At 58.3% G+C, this 19197-nt stretch overlaps 1 protein-coding gene across 1 annotated transcript; it reads left to right on the forward strand.

Annotated features, from left to right (window-relative positions):
* Positions 1–3724: 3724 nt before the first annotated feature.
* Positions 3725–11354, forward strand: KCNE1 (potassium voltage-gated channel subfamily E regulatory subunit 1). Its single transcript, XM_080655234.1, has 2 exons — positions 3725–3823; positions 10278–11354. Exon 2 carries the CDS (start codon positions 10323–10325, stop codon positions 10710–10712), a length of 390 nt encoding a protein of 129 aa, XP_080511360.1. The 5' UTR covers positions 3725–3823; positions 10278–10322; the 3' UTR covers positions 10713–11354.
* The last annotated feature ends 7843 nt before the right edge of the window (positions 11355–19197 follow it).

Consider the following 19197-nt stretch of genomic DNA (forward strand, 5'->3'; position numbering starts at 1 on the left):
TGAACGGGACTGACTAGCCATCAAAGAAGAAATGTACTTGGAGAAAAAGTCTTTTTAAAAATATTTTTGTTGATTTCAGAGAGGAAGGGAGAGGGAGAGAAATAGAAACATCAATGACCACAGAGAGTCACTGATCGGCTGCCTCCTGCACGCCCCCCACTGGGGATGGAGCCCACAACCTGGGCATGTGCCCTGACGGGAAATTGAACTGTGACCTCCTGGTTCAAAGGTCGATGCTCAACCACGGAGCCACGCTGGCCGGGCAGAGAAAAATTCTAAGGAAAGGGTCCCAGCCGTGGGCAAACTACGGCCCGCGGGCCGGATCCGGCTGTTCTATCCGGTTCTCTTGCTCTCCCCTCCGCTCCTTTACTTTGAATTTATATTAGCTCACACAAACACTCCATCCATGCTTTTGTTCCGGCCCTCCGGTCCAGTTTGAGAACCCATTGTGGCCCTCGAGTCAAAAAGTTTGCCCACCCCTAAGCTCAGGTTAGGACAGCACGTCGAGTAAGGATTCCGTCTGCGATGCAGGTGTCATCCACACCCGTTCCCTGTTACCACGGGCGCTGAGGGGCGCTGGGCGCTTGCGTTTCTGAAGGTCCCCTGGTGTATGTTTCCTCTCGCCCTCTTGGCGTCACCCCAGCGCCACCTCTGACTTCGTCCCTCATCGCCGGTTCCTCCTGGGAGACCCGCAGCCCCCACGTCCATCCATCCGGGCGAGGGCCCTGCGGGGGTACAGAGACCACGACAGCGGCCACCACCAGTCGCGTTTCCAGAAAGTGACCTTGTGCTCGCTCCCAGGCGGCCGCCGCACTGGCTTAGGTTCAGGCTGGCAAGGCCCCCCGCGCGGGGACTCTGGCCACACATGCTCTGTGTTACCGGGAGCTGAAAGCACGCCAAGGTAACGTCACGCGTGCAAGCAGCTGAAGAGATGCTAATCTCAGGCCAGCAGCTCCGTCCCCACCAAGCCCAGCACTGGCCGCCTCTGTGCCTTTAAACCCACCGCGTGTAAAGGGATTCTGCCTCCGTCGGGGCCCTGGACCCACTGGGTTTGAAACACGCACGTAAGGACAAGGTTCATATTCCAGTGTTAAGACAAGCCCCTCCGGGTGCTGTCCGGGTGGAGATAGGGTGCCTTCGGCGCGAATCACATTCCAGACTGTAATGAATGTATCCACGTTCCCATCAGCACAGCCGATTCCAGGGCAGAGCCGGAGGGGGTGGGAGTGCTGGTATTTCCTTGGGAAACATTTCTTAATTGGATTTGTGCTCTTTTCATAACAAGGTGGAGGTTGTGGTTATTTGTCAGGAGCAAGGGCAGCTGGGAAGCCAACAGGGGGCCATGGCCGGCTGCGTGTGTTCCTTGGGGGACTCGAAGGTGCCAAGGTTAGTGCCAGCGTCCCAAGACGGGCAGAGGCAGCTTAAGTGACTATTTTCACGGGCAGTCTTTTTTCTTTCTTTTTTTAAACAATATTTTTATTAATTTCATAGAGGAAGGGAGAGGGAGAGAGAAATATCAATGACAAGAGAGAATCACTGATCGGCTGCCTCCTGCACGCCCCCCACTAGGGATGGAGCCCACAACCCGGGCGTATGCCCTGACCGGGAATCGAACCCTGACCTCCTGGTTCCTAGGCTGACGCTCACCCACTGAGCCACACCGGCTGGGCTTAATGGGCAGTCTTGCTGCCCACCATTCGGGCAACACTAGTTGTTGTTATAATTACTGAAGAGCAATCACTCTTGTCCAATGGGAAAAGGGGAGCATGAGAGAGGGGAGGAGAAGGAAGAAGAAGAGAAAGAAGAAACCATTTCAAGTTCCCCGAGGGTAACCAACACTCCACTACCGCAGTGCCGTATCATTACAAACAGGAATCGTAAGACAGTCCACCCCGTGTGGGATGAGAGAAGCAGGGGCGAGACAGCCCGCCACCCACCTAACCCTGCCCCTTTTGAAAACACGTCTAACACAGTCCTCACAACCCCTGGTGGCCAGTGGGCAGCGCTGCCCCCCCCCCACCTCCACGGCTGGTCTGGGCACCCCATGCGTGTTCACCTGGCCTACGAGCCGTGACTAAAAGGGTTACACATTTTGCTTTAACCCATGTTCCCTCCTGTGGAGTTCTTGGAAAGATGGGCAAAAGGTACTCCCTCTGTGCCGCAGGTCTTAGAGAAGGGAGGAGCCGGGGAGTTTTCCGATGAACTTTATGTGTTTTCCCTAAATAGTAAAGCGTATGGAGTTATTACAGAAAGAAGGAAAGCAGCATAGTATACATAAGAACATAAATCTCTTTTTTTTTTCTTCATTCTAGAACATAAATCTCTTGTAAGCCCACACTAACAGGCCCTGCTAACACTGCAGTGCGTTTTCTGCCATCTTTTGAAAGAATGCACAGCATCTTGTAGGTGTAATACAGGGCATTGTATTTTTTTTCCAAAATACATTTTTATTGATTTCAGAGAGGAAGGGAGAGGGAGAGAGAGAGAGAAACATCAATGATGAGAGAGAATCATAGATCGGCTGCCTCCTGCACGCCCCCCACTGGGGATCAAGCCCGAAACCTGGGCATGTGCCCTGACCGGGAATAGAACCGTGACCTCCTGGTTCATAGGTCACTGTTCAACCCCTGAGCCAGCGGACCGGGCCGGGCCTGATCTTTTCACTTAACATTGTAACAGGGAGCCCCGTGTTGTTACACAGTATTTCCCACACGTTGTCTTAACGACTGCGTACACTACCCCCCCCCCATGTATGTGATGGTCTGTCCGGTTTTCTATTTGAGACCTTTAGATTCTAGCATGTGAGTGAGACTGGGAAGCGCGTGTCCTATGTGTGAGGCTTTCCCACGGTTCAGGTCCTCTCCACAGAACGGGTTCCACGCAGGACAATTTCACAGCAAGGCTATGGCCTTTCAGACTTTCAAAGTGGCCGCGTGGGTGCCACTAGCACCCTGGACGCAGGAGCGCCGGCCAGGCTGCGTCCGAGAAGGGCACCTCCATGGACCCCTCGCCAGGCTCCGGGAGAAGTGATGGGCGGGGAAGATGCGGGCTCGGGCAATTTCTCTCTGCTCAGGGCAGAGCTTTCCTCTGCTGCCCGCTACCTGCCTGGAACTTGCCCGAGGTGGGGGTGGGGGTAGGGGTAGGGGTGGGGATGGGGGTGGGGGTGGGGGTGGGGGTGGGGGTGGGGGTGGGGGTGGGGGTGGGGGTGGGGGGGCGCATTGCGTGGTTTGGAGCGCAGGTGCCAAGGCTTGGGCGGCTCCAGGGGCTGACTCCCGCGCCGGGACCCCGCCAGCCCGGTCCACAGCCGCAGCCCAGGCAGGGCCGACCCCACCGAAGGTGCTCAGTAAATGCCCAGCAGGTGCGTGACCACAGCTGGGGTGCGGGCGCTGCTCGGAGAAGGCAGCTGGGGCTGTGAGCGGACTTGGCGCCATAGGGGGAGCTGTTTGCAGGGTGCTTGTCCCGAGGGCGGGGTTTCCCTCAGCAACAGCAGCCTCTCGCCGGCCCCCCCCCCCCCCACTCCTGCGGGGGTAGGGCTGGCTGGCTGGCGGCTGTAACAGGACCTGTGCCGGCCTGAGCCCACCCGCCGCCCTGAGCTAAGGGCTTGGCCAGGCGCAGGAGACGGGCGGCAGCAGGCGACCTGGGGTTGCGGGACCCGCGGGGGGCGGGGCGGGGCGGGGCGGGCGCCCGCTGGCTGGGGAGGCCCCGCCCGCCGCGCACTGGGCCTGGAGCGCGCCGTCTGGGCTGGCTGTCGGGGCCCTGCGCTCGGCCTGCCCGCACGGACACCGGACACCGCCGCCCACCGGCCTCTCGGCGCCCAGACCCGGTAAGTCTAGGGCTCCTCGCCGGCTCCCGGGTGCCCCCGTCGGGCGGCCCGAAGGGGGCTCCAGGGACCGGGTCTGAGCCCAGGGCGCCCCCCAGACCAGAGGCGCGCAACCTGCGGTGGAGACTCCTCGCTCTCTGTCGCCAGACGGACAGCAGCCGGCACGGAGCCTCGCGTCACCACAGTAAGGGCAGCGCCGCCCCGTTATGCTAAATTACAGGCGTTCTTACAGAAACTTTAGAGAATACCGAAAAGCACCCAAAGCACAGGAAGGCCGCCACCACGCGCCCACCCGGCCTCGGACCCCCAGCGCACGCCGCCCTGAGGGGCTTGTGTTTTCCTGTGATTTCTTCGGCGAGGCGGGCGCTGGGTCTCGGCAGGTCCCGGGAAAGGCATGGAGAACGTGACCGGTGTCTGAGCTCGATTTCGGTGGTGGGGACACGGGCAGCTTCTAGAGAAAGTTGGCGGAGGCAGCCACGTGCCGGGGAGACCCCCCTCTTGCCCCCGCCGGTTTCCAGGCTCCGGGTGTGACTGAGTTTCTGTCGAGTCCGCGTTTGGGTGAGGAAGGGCTTCCAGCTCCATGAGTGAGGGGCCCGTGCGCGCTGTGGGTCGCGGTCGCGGTCACGGTCACGGTCACGGTCACGGTGTGGAACTCTGGGCACAGCTGCTCCCATTCCCGGGGTGCGAGCTGCCGGAGGCGCGCCCTCCGCTCTGGCTCTGCGGACAGCGCAGACCCCCTGCCTCCTGCTGCTGGCGGAGGGCCCCCGCTGGGTCCCCGCAGCTCTCCGAGTTTCCAGAGCCTCAGGTGTGCCTGCTCCATTAGTGAACGTGAGCTGTTCTCAAACTCAAGTGCAAGCTGCAGACCTCAGCGGACTCACCGTCGTCCCCCCTGCAGGTGGAGCTGGGAGAGCTCTGGGTGTGCGGGCGTCTGTGTGTGTGTGTGTGTGTGTGTGCGCGCGTCTGTGTGTGCGGGCGTCTGTGTGTGTCTACGTGTGCAGGCATCTGTGTGTGTCTATGTGTGGGGGCGTCTCTGTGTGTTTGCATGTGCGGGCATCTGTGTGTGTGTGCGTGTGTGGGCATCTGCGTGTATCTGCGTGTGCGGGCGTCTGTGTGTGTCTGCGTGTGTGGGCATCTGCGTGTGTCTGCGTGTGCGGGCGTCTGTGTGTGTCTGCGTGTGCGGGCGTCTGCATGTGTGGGCGTCTGTGTGTGTCTGCGTGTGCAGGCATCTGTGTGTGTCTGTGTGTGGGCGTCTGCGTGTGCGCGTGTCTGTCTCTGTGTGTGTGTGCGGGCATCTGTGTGTGTCTGCGTGTGCGGGCATCTGTGCGTGGTGTCTGCGTGTCTGTGTGTGTGTGCACGGGCATCTGTGTGTGTGCGGGCATCTGCGTGTGCACGTGTCTGTGTGTGTGTGCGGGCATCTGCGTGTGTCTGCGTGTGCGGGCGTGCTGGGGGTTGAATGGGACACGATTCGTTCATGCTTCCGCGCCCGCATGCCTGCGTCCTGGGAGTAAGTTTGGTGCTCCTGCCACGGCCAGACACTGTTCTGGCCTCTGCCGTGGGGAACAAGGCGGCAGAGATCCCTCCGAAGCTCCCGTCTTGGTGGGGAAGACAAACAATAAACTACGAAGGTGACAGTGAGAGCGCAGTTATCTAAGCAGGTGCGCGCGGGGGGCAGGGGAGTGGGGCGGCGAGTGGAAATCATGCTGTTATTCAGTCACCCACTGCCCACAGCTCTTCAGGAAAAGGTGGGTTGATATTAATCATACACATTTTAATACGCAAAACACAATGCTAATAAATACATGAATAATATAAATAAAATAGTTTACATTTTATTATGTGAAAACCTGCCACGTGGGTAGAGGTTTTCATTCGGTCTCCCCATCTCTTCCCAGAGTGCCCTGGGCTTCTCGGTTACTTGCCCTCCCGTGGCCTTGCTTCCCATCTAGCGCTCTGCCTCCCTTTTGGGTGGGAAGTCTCACCTGGCAGCGTCCGGTGCTGGAGTGGGGCTGGGGGCAGTCTCACCTGGCAGCGTCCGGTGCTGGAGTGGGGCTGGGGGGCAGTCTCACCTGGCAGCGTCCGGTGCTGGAGTGGGGCTGGGGGCAGTCTCACCTGGCAGCGTCCGGTGCTGGAGTGGGGCTGGGGGCTGTCTCACCTGGCAGCGTCCGGTGCTGGAGTGGGGCTGGGGGCAGTCTCACCTGGCAGCGTCCGGTGCTGGAGTGGGGCTGGGGGCAAGTCTCACCTGGCCAGGTCCTGGCAGCCAGTGCCCAGTGGCTCAACCAGTGGTGACAGGGCCCGCAGGGAGAGGAGCTGCCGGACAGGGTGCTGTGGGGGTCAAAGAGGGTCGGGCGTCAGGATGGGGTTCACAGGCAGTGGGCCCAGCAGCAGGCGAGAGCCCAGTAGAATGTTGATGCCTTTCTCGCAGAGACCGGCAAAAGCGAGAGGCGAAGTGGGGCTTGTTCCCCTCCACAAAGCCCTGGGGGTGGTCGAGGGAAGCTGGGGCTCCCCGAATGCATTTAACCTGCTGAGGGAGAGTCCACTGCCTCCCTCCCTGTGACCTCCCCTAACCCCCGAGCCTGGGAACCTACTGTCACCCCCTCTCCCCGCCAATGTCTCGTCCTGTTCCATGTGGTTTGACCGGGCCCCTCCCCCCAAAGCCCCTCCCCGTCACCTGGTCCTCTGACAGCGGCGCTGAGCCCTGAGCAGGCTGCATCCTCGTCCCCGACACCCCGACCACCCTCGGGATGCGCCGCCCCCAGGAGGCCACGTGGGAGACCCAGATGGAGCCAGCGACCCCCGGGAGGGGTTGGCCCTGTTGGCTCATTTCTGCAAGGGGGCGATGTGCCTCCAGAATTCGGACACGGTGTCCTGGTGATGATGCAAACGGTTGACAGCTGCTTCTAAGGAAAATGGGTGCATGGAGTTTTTAAAAAAAATATCCTGTTATTGATTTCAGAGAGGAAGGGAGAAGGGGAGAGAGATAGAAACATCAATGATGAGAAAGAATCATGGATCAGCTGCTTCCTGCACGCCCCACACTGGGGATGGAGCCCACAGCCTGGGCATGCGCCCTGACTGGGAATTGAACCGCGACCTCCTGGTTCATAGGTGAACGCTCAACCCCCGAGCCACGACGGCCGGGCAGCTCCTAGAATTCCTAACCCGATAAGACCGTACCCGCCTGCATCGGGCTTTTCCGTGGCTGCTTTCCCCCGAGTTTGCTTCCTGACCAGGCCAGGCCGCGTGATGGCTTCCGGGCCTGATGCTCTTTAGGAAAAGCTGAAGGCATGCTGTCATGATAGGAATGTCCCTCTCTCTCTCCCCAGTAAGTACGCGGGGCCCGGGGGGCCCAAGGGGCACAGGGTCCATCTAGGCCGAGTCGGGCTGGACCTCAAGATGCCGGACTCCAAGCCTGACTCCCCGCCCCTACTCACCCCAGGACCTGTCCCTCTGAGGACACAACGTGGAGGCCGCCGCAGCGGCCCGGCCCATCCAGGAAGCATGCAGAGGGCGGTGCTGGGAAGTCCGCTCTGAGAGCTCCCGGCTGCTGTCGGTGCTGATAGGCACGGGGCCAGGGCATGTGGGGGGACGTAGGGGGCTGGCATGAACCAGGACTGCATGGCGTGCCCCCTGCCCCGCGCTGGTGCAGTGGGGACCTCACCGAGCCAGGGCCTGGGGTCCAGCGGTCTCCACGTGCACCTGTGTCAGCGCAACGGCTGGAGCCCTGTGCCCCCAGGGATTCCGGCAGCTCTGGGTCCGAGCTCTGAGAACGTGGGGCGCGGCCTGAGCATCCAAGGGGTGTGCTTGGAGCCGGAGCCTCCGGTTCCTGCTGCTCCTGCGCCCCGGCCCCTTCACTGTGCAGGTGCGAACGGCGGGGGCTCCCCCGCGGGCGGGGACCCTGATGGCACGTTTGGGGCGGGAGCCAGGCCCATTTGGGTAGACCCAGTTTTACTGGATCCGGGAGGTCGGTTCCTCAGCTCCTTTGAGCCCAAGGAGCAAACCATTCTTCTGCAAAGACCAGACCCTGCCTTTTCCGCAAAGTCTTTACACGGAGTGGCCAGATGACGATGATCTCTGAACGCGTAATCATCTGGCCACTCCGTGTCTATCCCAGCCGTGGGCAAACTACGGCCCGCGGGCTGGATCCGGCTGTTCTATCCGGTTCTCTTGCTCTCCCCTCCGCTTCTTTACTTTGAATTTATATTAGTTCACACAAACACTCCATCCATGCTTTTGTTCCGGCCCTCCGGTCCAGTTTAAGAACCCATGGTGGCCCTCGAGTCAAAAAGTTTGCCCACCCCTGGTCTATCGTTTAGAATAAAAGGCTAATATGCAAATTGTCCCCTCGACCAGGAGTTCGACCAGCAGGCAGGCCAGCCAACCGCCCATGTCCCCTCCCCCTGGCCAGGCTGGCCGGACCCCACCCATGCACAAATTCATGCACCGGGCCTCTAATATATATATGTGTATACACACTGAGTGGCCAGATTATTATGCGCTTAGAGATCATCATCATCTGGCCACTCCGTGTATATTTAGATGCATTTTTGAGAAAAGGCGTGACCTTGGGTGTGTCCGCTCCCCTCTGTGGAGCCAGTTTCCTGTGAGTCGAGGTGGTCGGAGCCGTGGCTCTCCGGGTTCACCTGAGTCCACGTCTCCCACGGCGGCCCTGGGCAGCATGTCATTCCGTGGAGGGAACGTGGGAATGGCGCTCAGCCCCCGCTGGCGTGCAGATTGGATCTGGGTCATTAAAACTGCGCTGGCGATGCCAGGCTGGTGCCAGGCTCATTTTGAGGCTCATTACACAAAAGCACCACCGTGACCCAGCTTATCCATGACTGTGAGGCCACCTGGGGAGGGTTTCGGGGAGCATGACCCCGTCAGGATTCCGGGAGACACCCTCTGCACCCCAGGGTGTTATGTGGGTGCTCAGGGGCGGGCATCCAGATGAAAGTGACGGGGAAACTGTCACCTTCTATGAGGCTCCTGGGCAGTTCAGGGGGAGGGAGGGGCTGAGAGGGGCAGACCCCACCCGAGCTGGCCGTGGAGGGAGCACCACACGACATCCCACAGGACCGTGCGCGAGGCTGCCGGGGGATCGGGTGGGGTTCCCTCTCTGCTGTTCCCGGGGGGGGTGTCCTCCTGGACGCCCCACAGCCCCTCGGCCTGACCAGGTGTGTAAACCACAGGCACCAGCCGTGTGAGCTTCTCCCAGGCCATGGGGCTGCTTGTCAGCTCTGGGGGTGAGCACGGAGGCGCAGCCGCACCCGCCATGGGCGCCACGCCTCGGTGGGAAGGGAAGGAAGGCGGGCACGCACGGAACACGAGTGGGCGGGACGGCCGCGGTGCTGAGGAGGAAGGGGAAGAAGGAAAGCCGGGGGTTACGGAACCCGATGCCATGTACATAATGTGTTATCTCTCAGGCTGCTGCACCCAGGCGGGACCGCCACGGACGTTTATTTTCTCACGGTCTTGGAGGCTGGAAAGTCCAAGATCAAGGTCCCGGTGGGGCTTGGTGTCTGGCCAGAGCGCTCCTCTGGCTGCACGTGGCCACCTGCTCACGTGTCCTCGCCGGGCCGGGCCGGGGGAGCGAGGTGGCTCTTCCTCTTCCTGTAAAGAGGAGGCCCCGCCCTGAGGGCCCCCTTGAACCTCAATGACCTCCTAGCGCCCTCTCTCCAGGGACAGTCACTTTGGGGGTGAGGGCTACTTATGAATTGGGGGGAGGAACACGATTTGGTCCTTGGCCTGTGAGCTAAAATGCACACAGACAGTGTGTCTACCATGCTGGTGGTCCCTGTGGAGGCGGCGGGTGGGACTGGCCGATGGGAATAAAAGGGAATCAATTTATCAGCTGACCAATCAAGAGAGACCATTGTGCAGACCAGGAGGTGGCCCACGGAATGGACCGAGGCATGTGGGAAGTCACCTGAGGGGTTTTTATTGATGTCAGAGAGGAAGGGAGAGGGAGAGGGAGAGAGAAACATCAATGATGAGAGGGAATCATGGATCAGCTGCCTCCTGCCACCGCCCACTGGGGATGGAGCCCGCAACCCGGGCCTGTGCCCTGACCGGGAATCAAACCCTGACCTCTTGGTTCATAGGTCAACCTCAACCACTGAGCCACGCTGGCTGGGCAGTTTTAAAAATTGCCCCCCTGCCCTAACTGGTTTGGCTCAGTGAATAGAGCGTCGGCCTGCGGACTGAAGGGTCCCAGGTTCGATTCCGGTCAAGGGCATGTACCTTGGTTGCGGGCACATCCCCAGTGGGGGGTGTGCAGGAGGCAGCTGATCGATGTTTCTCTCTCATCGATGTTTCTAACTCTCTATCCCTCTCCCTTCCTCTCTGTAAAAAAATCAATAAAATATATTTTTTAAAAAAAATGGCCCCCCTTTGTGTGCGTGGTGTGTGGGTTTTGGCCAAGACGTACATTTTGATCTCAAGTTGCCCTTTTCTTCTACAGAGTTTCCCAGGATTCCGCGCTCCGCAGCGGCACCTGAAGGGCAGGATGAGCCTGTCCAACGCCACGGCCGTGACCCCCCTCCTGGCCAGGCTGTGGCGGGAGACCGCTCACCCGGGCGGCACCACGTCCGGCCCGGCCCGCCGCGCCCCGGGCGACAGCACGGGCGAGATGGAGGCTCTCTACATCCTCATGGTGCTCGGCTTCTTCGGCTTCTTCACGCTGGGCATCATGCTGAGCTACATCCGCTCCAAGAAGCTGGAGCACTCCCACGACCCCTTCAACGTGTACATCGAGTCCGACTCGTGGCAGGAGCAGGACAAGGCGCTGCTGCAGGCGCGCGTCCTGGAGAGCTTCCAGGCCTGCTACGTCATCCAGAACCAGCTGGCCGTGGAGCGGCCCCACACGCACCTGCCCGGGACGAGGCCCTCGTCGTGACCCGGGGCGGGGGAGCTGGACAGAGCCTCCTGGACAGTCCGATTTCTCTAACCCCGGACAGTACTATTTCTCTCTCGTACTCTCTATGGTATGGACACTTTTTTTTTTTTTTTTTTTGCTATTATGAGGGTGAGGGGTGGGTTAATAGCACTGTTTCTCTAAAATCACATCCCTTCTCTCAGAGACTGTCAGCTGTCCCCCAGGATCTGTCCCCCAGAGATTCTGGCCTCTGGGGATAAGAGCTGCACTTCCCAGACTCCCTTGCAGCTAGCAAGGTCCTGTGATGAAGTTCTGGCCGGTAGAAGTGGGATTGAGGAGGGCGATTTCTGAGAGATTCTTGGAAAGAGAAGGACGTGTCCTCCACTCCCCTTCCCCACCTCCCAGGGGCTGGGGCCTGGGTAGAGGTGAGGCAGCTTGGCTCCGGGAACGGATGGTGTGTTCACAGACGGCGGAGTCTCTGGGCAGTGCCACGGGCAGGTTCTCCCATCCTTTCTGGACACCCGCCCGCTCAGACTTGATAGGAAAAGGAAACTAGCTCCCATCTTCCCGAAGATGATTTTGGTTTATGTTAAAGCAGCAGAGTCGATATTCTCACTAATATGGACGAAGATGCAGGAGAAAATAAACCCCGCTTCAGAATGCATGCCAAGAGGAAGGTGCTGGTTATCATGGCAGGAGGGAGCCCCCCCCCCTCCCCGAGCCCAGGGGAGGAGAGGGTGTGGGCAAGTGGCACCGCCTGGGGCCGAGGGGGCAGGGCCTTTCGAGGTGTGCGCCCACTGGGGCTGAGTCATGTCCTCCCAAGAGATCCGTTCATGTCCCCGGTCCCTGCAGGTGTGGTTATTGGGAAACAGGGCCTTTGCAGATGGCATCAAGGAAGATGGGGCCGCGGGTGACTGATGTCCTCGAAGAAGAGGGAGGTCTGGACCCGGACACAGGAGAGCCCCGTGTGCCCACGGAGCAGAGACTGGAGCGACGCAGCCACAGCCACGGGTCGCCTGGGTGATGCCACCACCGAAGCTGGCGGAGGCGAGGGGGCGGCCCCTGCAGGTCAAGAGGAAGCGTGGCCCAGGACCCTGGACTCCGACTCCCGGCCTCTGGACCTGGGAGGCCACGCGTGGCTGTGGTTTCAGGCCGCACAGTGTGGGCTTCTCTGTTACGGCAGCCGCGGAAGCTCAGGAGGTCACATAGCTCCTCTCCTCCACCCATCCCCGGCAGCTGCTTTCCTCCCGGCCTCCCGCTCGCAGACGAGGGGCGGGGAAGGGGCTGAGGGGTGCGTGGAGCATACCGCCTTCCCTCCCGCAGGAGGAGGAGGCCTCCTTAGCATGCCCGACCTGAGAGGCCAGAGCCACGTGCCCGTGGTTTTCAGCCTCCTTCTCCAGCAACACGGCAGCGTGTACATGGACAGCCGTGGCCACACGCAACCGTGGCCACGGGCAGCCTTGGCCACAGGCAGTGCTGGCCATGGGCAGCCTTGGCCATGGGCAGTGCTGGCCATGGGCAGCCTTGGTCACGGGCAGTGCTGGCCACGGGCAGTGCTGGTCATGGGTAGCCTTGGCCATGGGCAATGCTGGCCACAGGCAGTGCTGGCCACGGGCAGCCTTGGCCACGGGCAGTGCTAGTCATGGGTAGCCTTGGCCACGGGCAGTGCTGGCCACGGGCAGTGCTGGCCACGGGCAGCCTTGGCCACGGGCAGCCTTGGCCATGGGCAGTGCTGGCCACGGGCACTGCTAGCCACGGGCAGCCTTGGCCATGGGCAGTGTTAGCCACGGGCAGCCTTGGCCACGGGCAGTGCTGGCCATGGGCAGCCTTGGTCACTGGCAGTGCTGGCCACGGGCAGTGCTGGTCATGGGTAGCCTTGGCCATGGGCAATGCTGGCCACAGGCAGTGCTGGCCACGGGCATCCTTGGCCACGGGCAGCCTTGGCCATGGGCAGTGCTGGCCACGGGCACTGCTAGCCACGGGCAGCCTTGGCCATGGGCAGTGTTAGCCACGGGCAGCCTTGGCCACGGGCAGTGCTGGCCATGGGCAGCCTTGGCCATGGGCAGCATTAGCCACGGGCAGCCTTGGCCACGGGCAGTGCTGGCCACGGGCAGCCTTGGCCACGGGCAGCATTAGCCACAGGCAGTGCTGGCCACAGGCAGCATTAGCCACGGCAGCCTTGGCCACGGGCAGCGCTAACACTCTGGGACCCCTTGCACGCTCACCTGGCTGGGCATTCCTAAATACATAGTAAAACAATTGTTCACAACCCACACAGAATATAGAAGTAACACAGCATCATGGGCCGTCCTCAAAGGGACAGCTCCGTCCCCAGCTGTGTCCTGGTTCCTGTGGCAGACAGCCAGGCCTCAGGAATGCTAGCAGGGTCCCGGCATGGATCCCTACAGTCCTCGAGTGGGTGCTTCTTGGGGTCATAGAGTCCTTTGAAAAATCTAATGAAAGCTAATGATCCCTCACCCCACTCCTCCCCCCGCAGAAGCAAATACTCATGCACAGCATTTTGCCCACCATCTGGGGGTTCATGGGCCCAAAAGCCTGTTTGCCTGCTGGCTCCTGTGTGGTCCCAACTGCAGACAGACACACCTCGCCCACGTCAAAGGAAAGGCGGGTAGGAGCTCAGGTGTGGGGGGACCCAGGGTGTACGTGGCCCCTGTGAGTCACGGGGTCACGCTGACCTTGGTATTCCAGGCATGGGCCTGGCTCCTTATCATCAGTCACTCCCCCTGGGACTCCGTGACTTTTCCCTGGAGGGCGAGGCCGTGAGCTCCAGTCCGCCCGTCCTGGGGGAGCCAGCCGCTCAGCTCACCCCACGCCCCTCACCCCGTCACTGTGAGTCAGTGTGTCATGACTCCGTTTGCTCCTCAGATTCTTGGGACTGGCCGAGGGAGTCTGCCCTGGAGAGGCGGACCTACTGTGTGCGCACCTCGCTTACTCGGAACGGGGAGAGTTAGCCCACCCTCACACCTCGCCTGCCCTGCACCCCCCGGCCTGGCTTTAATACTGCAGGAAAGATAGGCAATTCATTGGTCTGTTGACCTTGAAGCGCTAGTTCCAACCATGACCGGTGACGGAACTGCTGAGGGCACAGGCACAGGGAGGTTCAAGGACACACCCAAGGTCATCGGTGGCCGAATGACCCACTGGAGGTCAGCAAGGAGCGCTGCCTCCCTAACTTCTGGCTCTCGTCCTTCTGCTCATCAGGCCGGGGCCCCTGGAGGCCGGCGAGGCGGGACGGAGCACAGGGCCGCTCAGAGGGTCGGCGTCGCTGTGGCCACAGAGCAGAGACCATGGACACTGCGGGGCGGGGGCGGGGACGGGGATTTCCCCGATGGACTCTTTTGCACACGCTCACTCAACTTGATCATCTTTACAGGCTACCGCCTGTAGTATCCGTTCATTCTCAAAAGGGCCTAACGCCGCCTGCCCTGCGTGCCCCGGTGGCTCCGAGGGCAGGAGGTCTGACCCATCTGCAGGGCCTTCGAGGAAGAAAGGCGGACAACTGAGCCGAAGGGGGCCACTGGGGGACGGGTGTGAAGTGCCCCTCCCCTCCCTCCTTCTCCCCCCCCCCCCCCACCGAATTCTCCCGGGTCGGCTCCTGTTGGACTGCAGCCATGAGAGCTAGCCATGAGGGGCAGGCAGGGCGAGTGTGTGCACTTCCTACCCTTCCGCCTGCAGGCAAGGCCGTGTGGCCTGCAGACCCACCGTGGCTCCCCGAGTGCGCCCATCTCAAATGCCCACAGGAAGATCCTGCTCCCCGGCCCAGGGAGAGGTGAACTGTCAGTCTGGCTTCGGGAGGTGAGCACAGGCCGGGAGTACTTAAGGACACAAGAAACGGGCGAGGGGCCAGGAGGGGTGGACCCGAGTATGAACTCTGTGCGGAAGCCAGCTCCTTGGGTACGGCACACATCCACGCGCAGAAAGGAGCCGGGAGGCGGGGGGTGTGGAGCCACCGGCCCCGGGTGCAGGGCGCGTCTGTGAGTCCGCAGAGCCAGGGCCTGGCCCCAACTCCTGGGCGCTCTGCGGCTCCACCATGGAAAGGCACTCTGGGCGCGGCTGCCCCCTGGTGGTGGCGCGGGGCACCTTCCTCAGTGCCTGCACGGGCGGGGCGGGGGGCGGGGGGGGGAATCCTGAGCACCACCTGGAGCAGGTGGGGGCCTACCTGGGGCTGGCGAGGTTCCCCAGTGACCTTTAGACTCTCAGGAAAGTGACTGCTATTCCCGCGTTGGGATCAGCGAGACAGCGGGTGGAAGCCTGGAGGGAGAGGTCGTCTCTGGAAGTGCGTCCAAGGCCCCTTCCAAGCGGGGCACTCCGAATTCTGGGGACTTGCTGCCCACCCCTCCCCGCCCCCACCCCCCCCCCCCGCTCTTTTGTGATGGAGCCTGCCTAGCCCATTGCCAGGGATAACTCCCCGCTCCCTTCCAGCTCTTGGAAATCCATCTCTCAGCGGGACCGAAGCCCCCTTCAGTCCCAGGCTGGGAGCCCCATAACCCCAACCCTAACCCCAACCCCTAACCCTATCCCTAACCCTATCCCTATCACTAAACCTATCCCTAACTCTAAAACTAACCTTATTCCTAATCCTAACCCTAACCCTAACCCATCTCTAATCCTAATCATATATGTAACCTATCCGTATTTCTAACTCTAACCCTAACCCTATCCGTATTTCTAACTCTAACCCTAACCCTATCCGTATTTCTAACTCTAACCCTAGCCCTATCCGTATTTCTAACTCTAACCCTAACCCTATCCGTGTTTCTAACTCTAACCCTAGCCCTATCCGTGTTTCTAACTCTAACCCTAGCCCTATCCGTATTTCTAACTCTAACCCTAACCCTATCCGTATTTCTAACTCTAACCCTAACCCTATCAGTGTTTCTAACTCTAACCCTAGCCCTATCCGTGTTTCTAACTCTAACCCTAACCCTATCCGTGTTTCTAACTCTAACCGTGCTGTGCTGCTGTATGTGGAGGGAGGACTCCACCCGGGGGTGACCGCAGAGGGCCCCCGATGTTCTGACCCTTGCTCCTCACCGCACTGGTGAGGGCACAGGCCCACCCGAGGCTGTGGGGATGGCCCGTCACGCATTCCCCACGGGACAGGGGAGGCCTGGGGGCTCATTAGGCCACTAGTCCCTGGAGCGGGATGTGGCTGCGGCGGGGGGGGGGGGGGTCCCTTCTCCCGCTGCTCCAAGGACATGACATGGACCCTGAACCATCTGCCCCCCTTCCCTTTGCACCTTCCACAGCTGTCACTGTGAGCGGACGATGCTCGGCGGCTCAGCCCACGCACAGGACTGTCCCACAGCACAGTCACCTGAGGCCAACAGGACTGGGCCCTGAGTGACTCAGTAGAGTCATTTCCTGCCTTCTGAGGACCTTGCAGAAGCTTACGGTTAGGGGTTAGGGACAGGGTAGGGTTAGAGATAGGGTTAGGGTTAGAGATAGGGATAGGGTTAGAGATAGGGTTAGGGATAGAGATAGGTTTAAAGATAGGGTTAGGGTTAGATATAAGGTTAGGGTTAGAGATAGGGATAGGGTTAGAGATAGGGATAGGGTTAGGGTTAGAGATAGGGTTAGGGATAGAGATAGGTTTAAAGATAGGGTTAGGGTTAGATATAAGGTTAGGGTTAGAGATAGGGTTAAAGATAGGGTTAGGGTTAGGGATAGAGATAGGTTTAAAGATAGGGTTAGGGATAGAGATAGGTTTAAAGATAGGGTTAGGGTTAGAGATAGGGTTAGGGTTAGAGTTAGAATTAGAGATAGGGTTAGGGTTTGGGCTAGGGATAGAGTTATGGCTAGGGTTAGGGTTAGAGTTAGAAATAGGAATAGGGTTAGGACTAGGGATAGAATTAGGGCTAGGGTTAGGGTTAGAGTTAGAAATTGGGTTAGGGTTAGAGTTAGAAATAGGAATAGGGTTAGGGATAGGGTAGGGTTAGGGATAGAGTAGGGTTAGGGATAGGGTTGGGTTGGGGGCAGGTATAGGGTTAGGGTTAAGGCTAAAGATAGGGTTAGGATTAGGGTTAGGGTTAGAGTTAGAAATAGGGATAGGGTTAGGGTTAGGGATGGGGTAGGGTTAGGATTAAGGTTAGGGTTAGAGATAAGGTTAGGGATAGAGATAGGGTTAGGGTTAAGGTTATATATATGATTAGGATTAGAGATGGGTTAGGGTTATGGTTAGGATTAGGAATAAGGTTAGTTTTAGAGTTAGGGATAGGTTTAGCGATAGGGATAGGGTTGGGGATAGGGTTAGGGGTTGGGGTTGGGGTTACGGTTAGGGTTAGGGATAGGGTTAGGGATAGGGTTATTGATAGGGTTAGGTTTAGAGATAGGTTTAGGGTTAGAGATAGTGTTAGGGTTAGATTTAGGGTTCGGGTAAGCAATAAGGTTAGAGATAGAGTCAGGGATAGGGTTAGGGTTTTGGTTATGGTTAGGGATAGAGTTAGGGTTCAGGTTAGGGATAGAATTAGGGTTAGAGATAGTGTTAGGGTTAGGCTTAGGGTTAGAGATTGTGTTAAGTATAGGGTTAGAATTCGGTTTAGGGATAAGGTTAGGGTAGGTTAAAGATAGGGTTAGGGTTAGCAATAAGGTTAGAAATAGGGTTAGGGATAGTGTTAGGGTTAGGTTTAGGGTTAGAAATAGGGATAGGGTTAGGGTTAGGGAATAGGGTAGGGTTAGGGTTAGAATTAGGTTAGGGTTAGAGATAGGGTTAGGGATAGGGATAGAAATAGGGATATGGTAAGGATTAGGATTAAGGTTAGCTTTAGGGAGAAGGTTAGTTATAGGGTTAGTGTTACGGTTAGGTTTAGGATTAGGGTTAGAGATAGCATTTGTTTTAGGGTTAGGGATAGGGACAGGTTTAGGGTTAGGGACAAGGTTAGAGATAGGATTAGGGTTCGGGTTAGGTTTAGAGATAATGTTAGGGTTAAGGTTAGGGTTAGGGTTAGGGATATGGTTAGGTTTAGGGTTAGAGATAGGTTTAGGGTTAGGATTAGTGTTAGGGATGGTTTTAGAGATGGGGTTAGGGATAGGGTAAGGGATAAGGTTAAGGTTAGGGTTAGGAATAGGGTTAGGGTTAGGTTTAGGTTTAGAGATAGGGTTATGGTTAGTGGTAGGGTTAGGTATAGGGTTAGAGCTACGGTTAGGTTTAGGGATAGGGTTAGGGTTATGATTAGGTCACAGTTAGGGATACGGTTAGAGATAGGTTTAGGGTTAGGGTTCAGGATAGGGTTAGAGATAGGGTTAGGGTTAGGGTTCACATTAGGATTATTGTTAATGGTTAGGGTTATTTTTTAGGGTTTTACTAAGGCTAGGGTTAGGGTTCGCATTAGGATTGTTGTTGATGGTTAGGGTTATTTTTTAGGGTTAGTACTAAGGCTAGGGTTAGGGTTAAGGTTGAGGTTATCATTAGGGTCACCATGGAGCCTACTATGGTGGGGTCAGAAGTGACTCAGTGGAGTAATTTCATCGCTTCTGAAGACCTTTCAGAATCAGGTGGATACAGAACAAGACAACAGGAAGCTAACCCCTTGTAGTAGATGATAAATTCTGAATTTGCCGCAGGGAGGAGCAGTGGGAAAGTTGCTTTAACCCTAAACCTAACCCTAGCCCATATCCTACACTATGCCTACCTTTGCCTCTACCCATAACTCTATATCTAACCCTAATTCTTAACCCCTAACCATAACCCTAACCCTAACCATAACCCATAAACCTAACTCTAACCCTAAAACCTAACCCTAACTATAACCATAACCTTAACCCTAACCTTAATCCATAACCCAACCCTATCCCTAAACCCTAACCCTAACCCTAAACTATAACCAGAACTCTACCCTAACCCTAATCCTAACCATAACCCTAAACCCTAACCCTCAACTATAACCAGAACTCTACCCTAAACCCTAATCCTAACCATAACCCTGAACCCTAACCCTAGCCCTCCCACTCACCCACAGTGAATGGGGTTGGGTCCCTGTCCCCCACTGCCCTGCCCGCTCGCCCACCCCTGTGTCTCTCACCCTGGACAATCTTCCGAAACCAGCTGCCGTCTAGTTTCAAAGACACGCTGCAGGAGGCAAGCTGGCCGGGGCTGGGCTCACCCCAGGCCAGGAAGGCTCCCCAGGACAAGGGAGGGGCTCGGGACTCACGACCACGAAAGGCCTGGAGGTAGCAGGAAGCACGGAGACCATGCCTGACCTCGGGGATTCCCAGGGACCCACAGGAAAGAGCCACGTGTCCAGGTGGCTCTTTAAGCAGCTTTGGAGTGAGAACGTAGGGAGTGATTGTACTGTTTCCTGTGGCTGCCATAACCATTTTCCTCAGAACTAGTGGCTTGAAACAGCCAAGATTAATTCTCACCCAGCTCTTGGAGCCAGAAGTCCAAAAACTAGGTGTTGGCAGCGCCACACTCCCTTTGGGGTTCTGGGCGAGGTCCCTTCCCCTCTCTTCCAGCTTCTGTGGCGCCTGCTGTCCTTGGCTTGTG

This window comes from Plecotus auritus, assembly GCF_963455305.1.
Source record: "Plecotus auritus genome assembly, chromosome: 2".
NCBI classification, from domain to species: Eukaryota; Metazoa; Chordata; class Mammalia; order Chiroptera; family Vespertilionidae; genus Plecotus; species Plecotus auritus.

Coding starts and splice junctions, on each gene's coding strand:
- KCNE1 (XM_080655234.1), top strand. CDS start 10,323: ATGAGCCTGTCCAACGCCACGGCCGTGACCCCCCTCCTGGCCAGGCTG.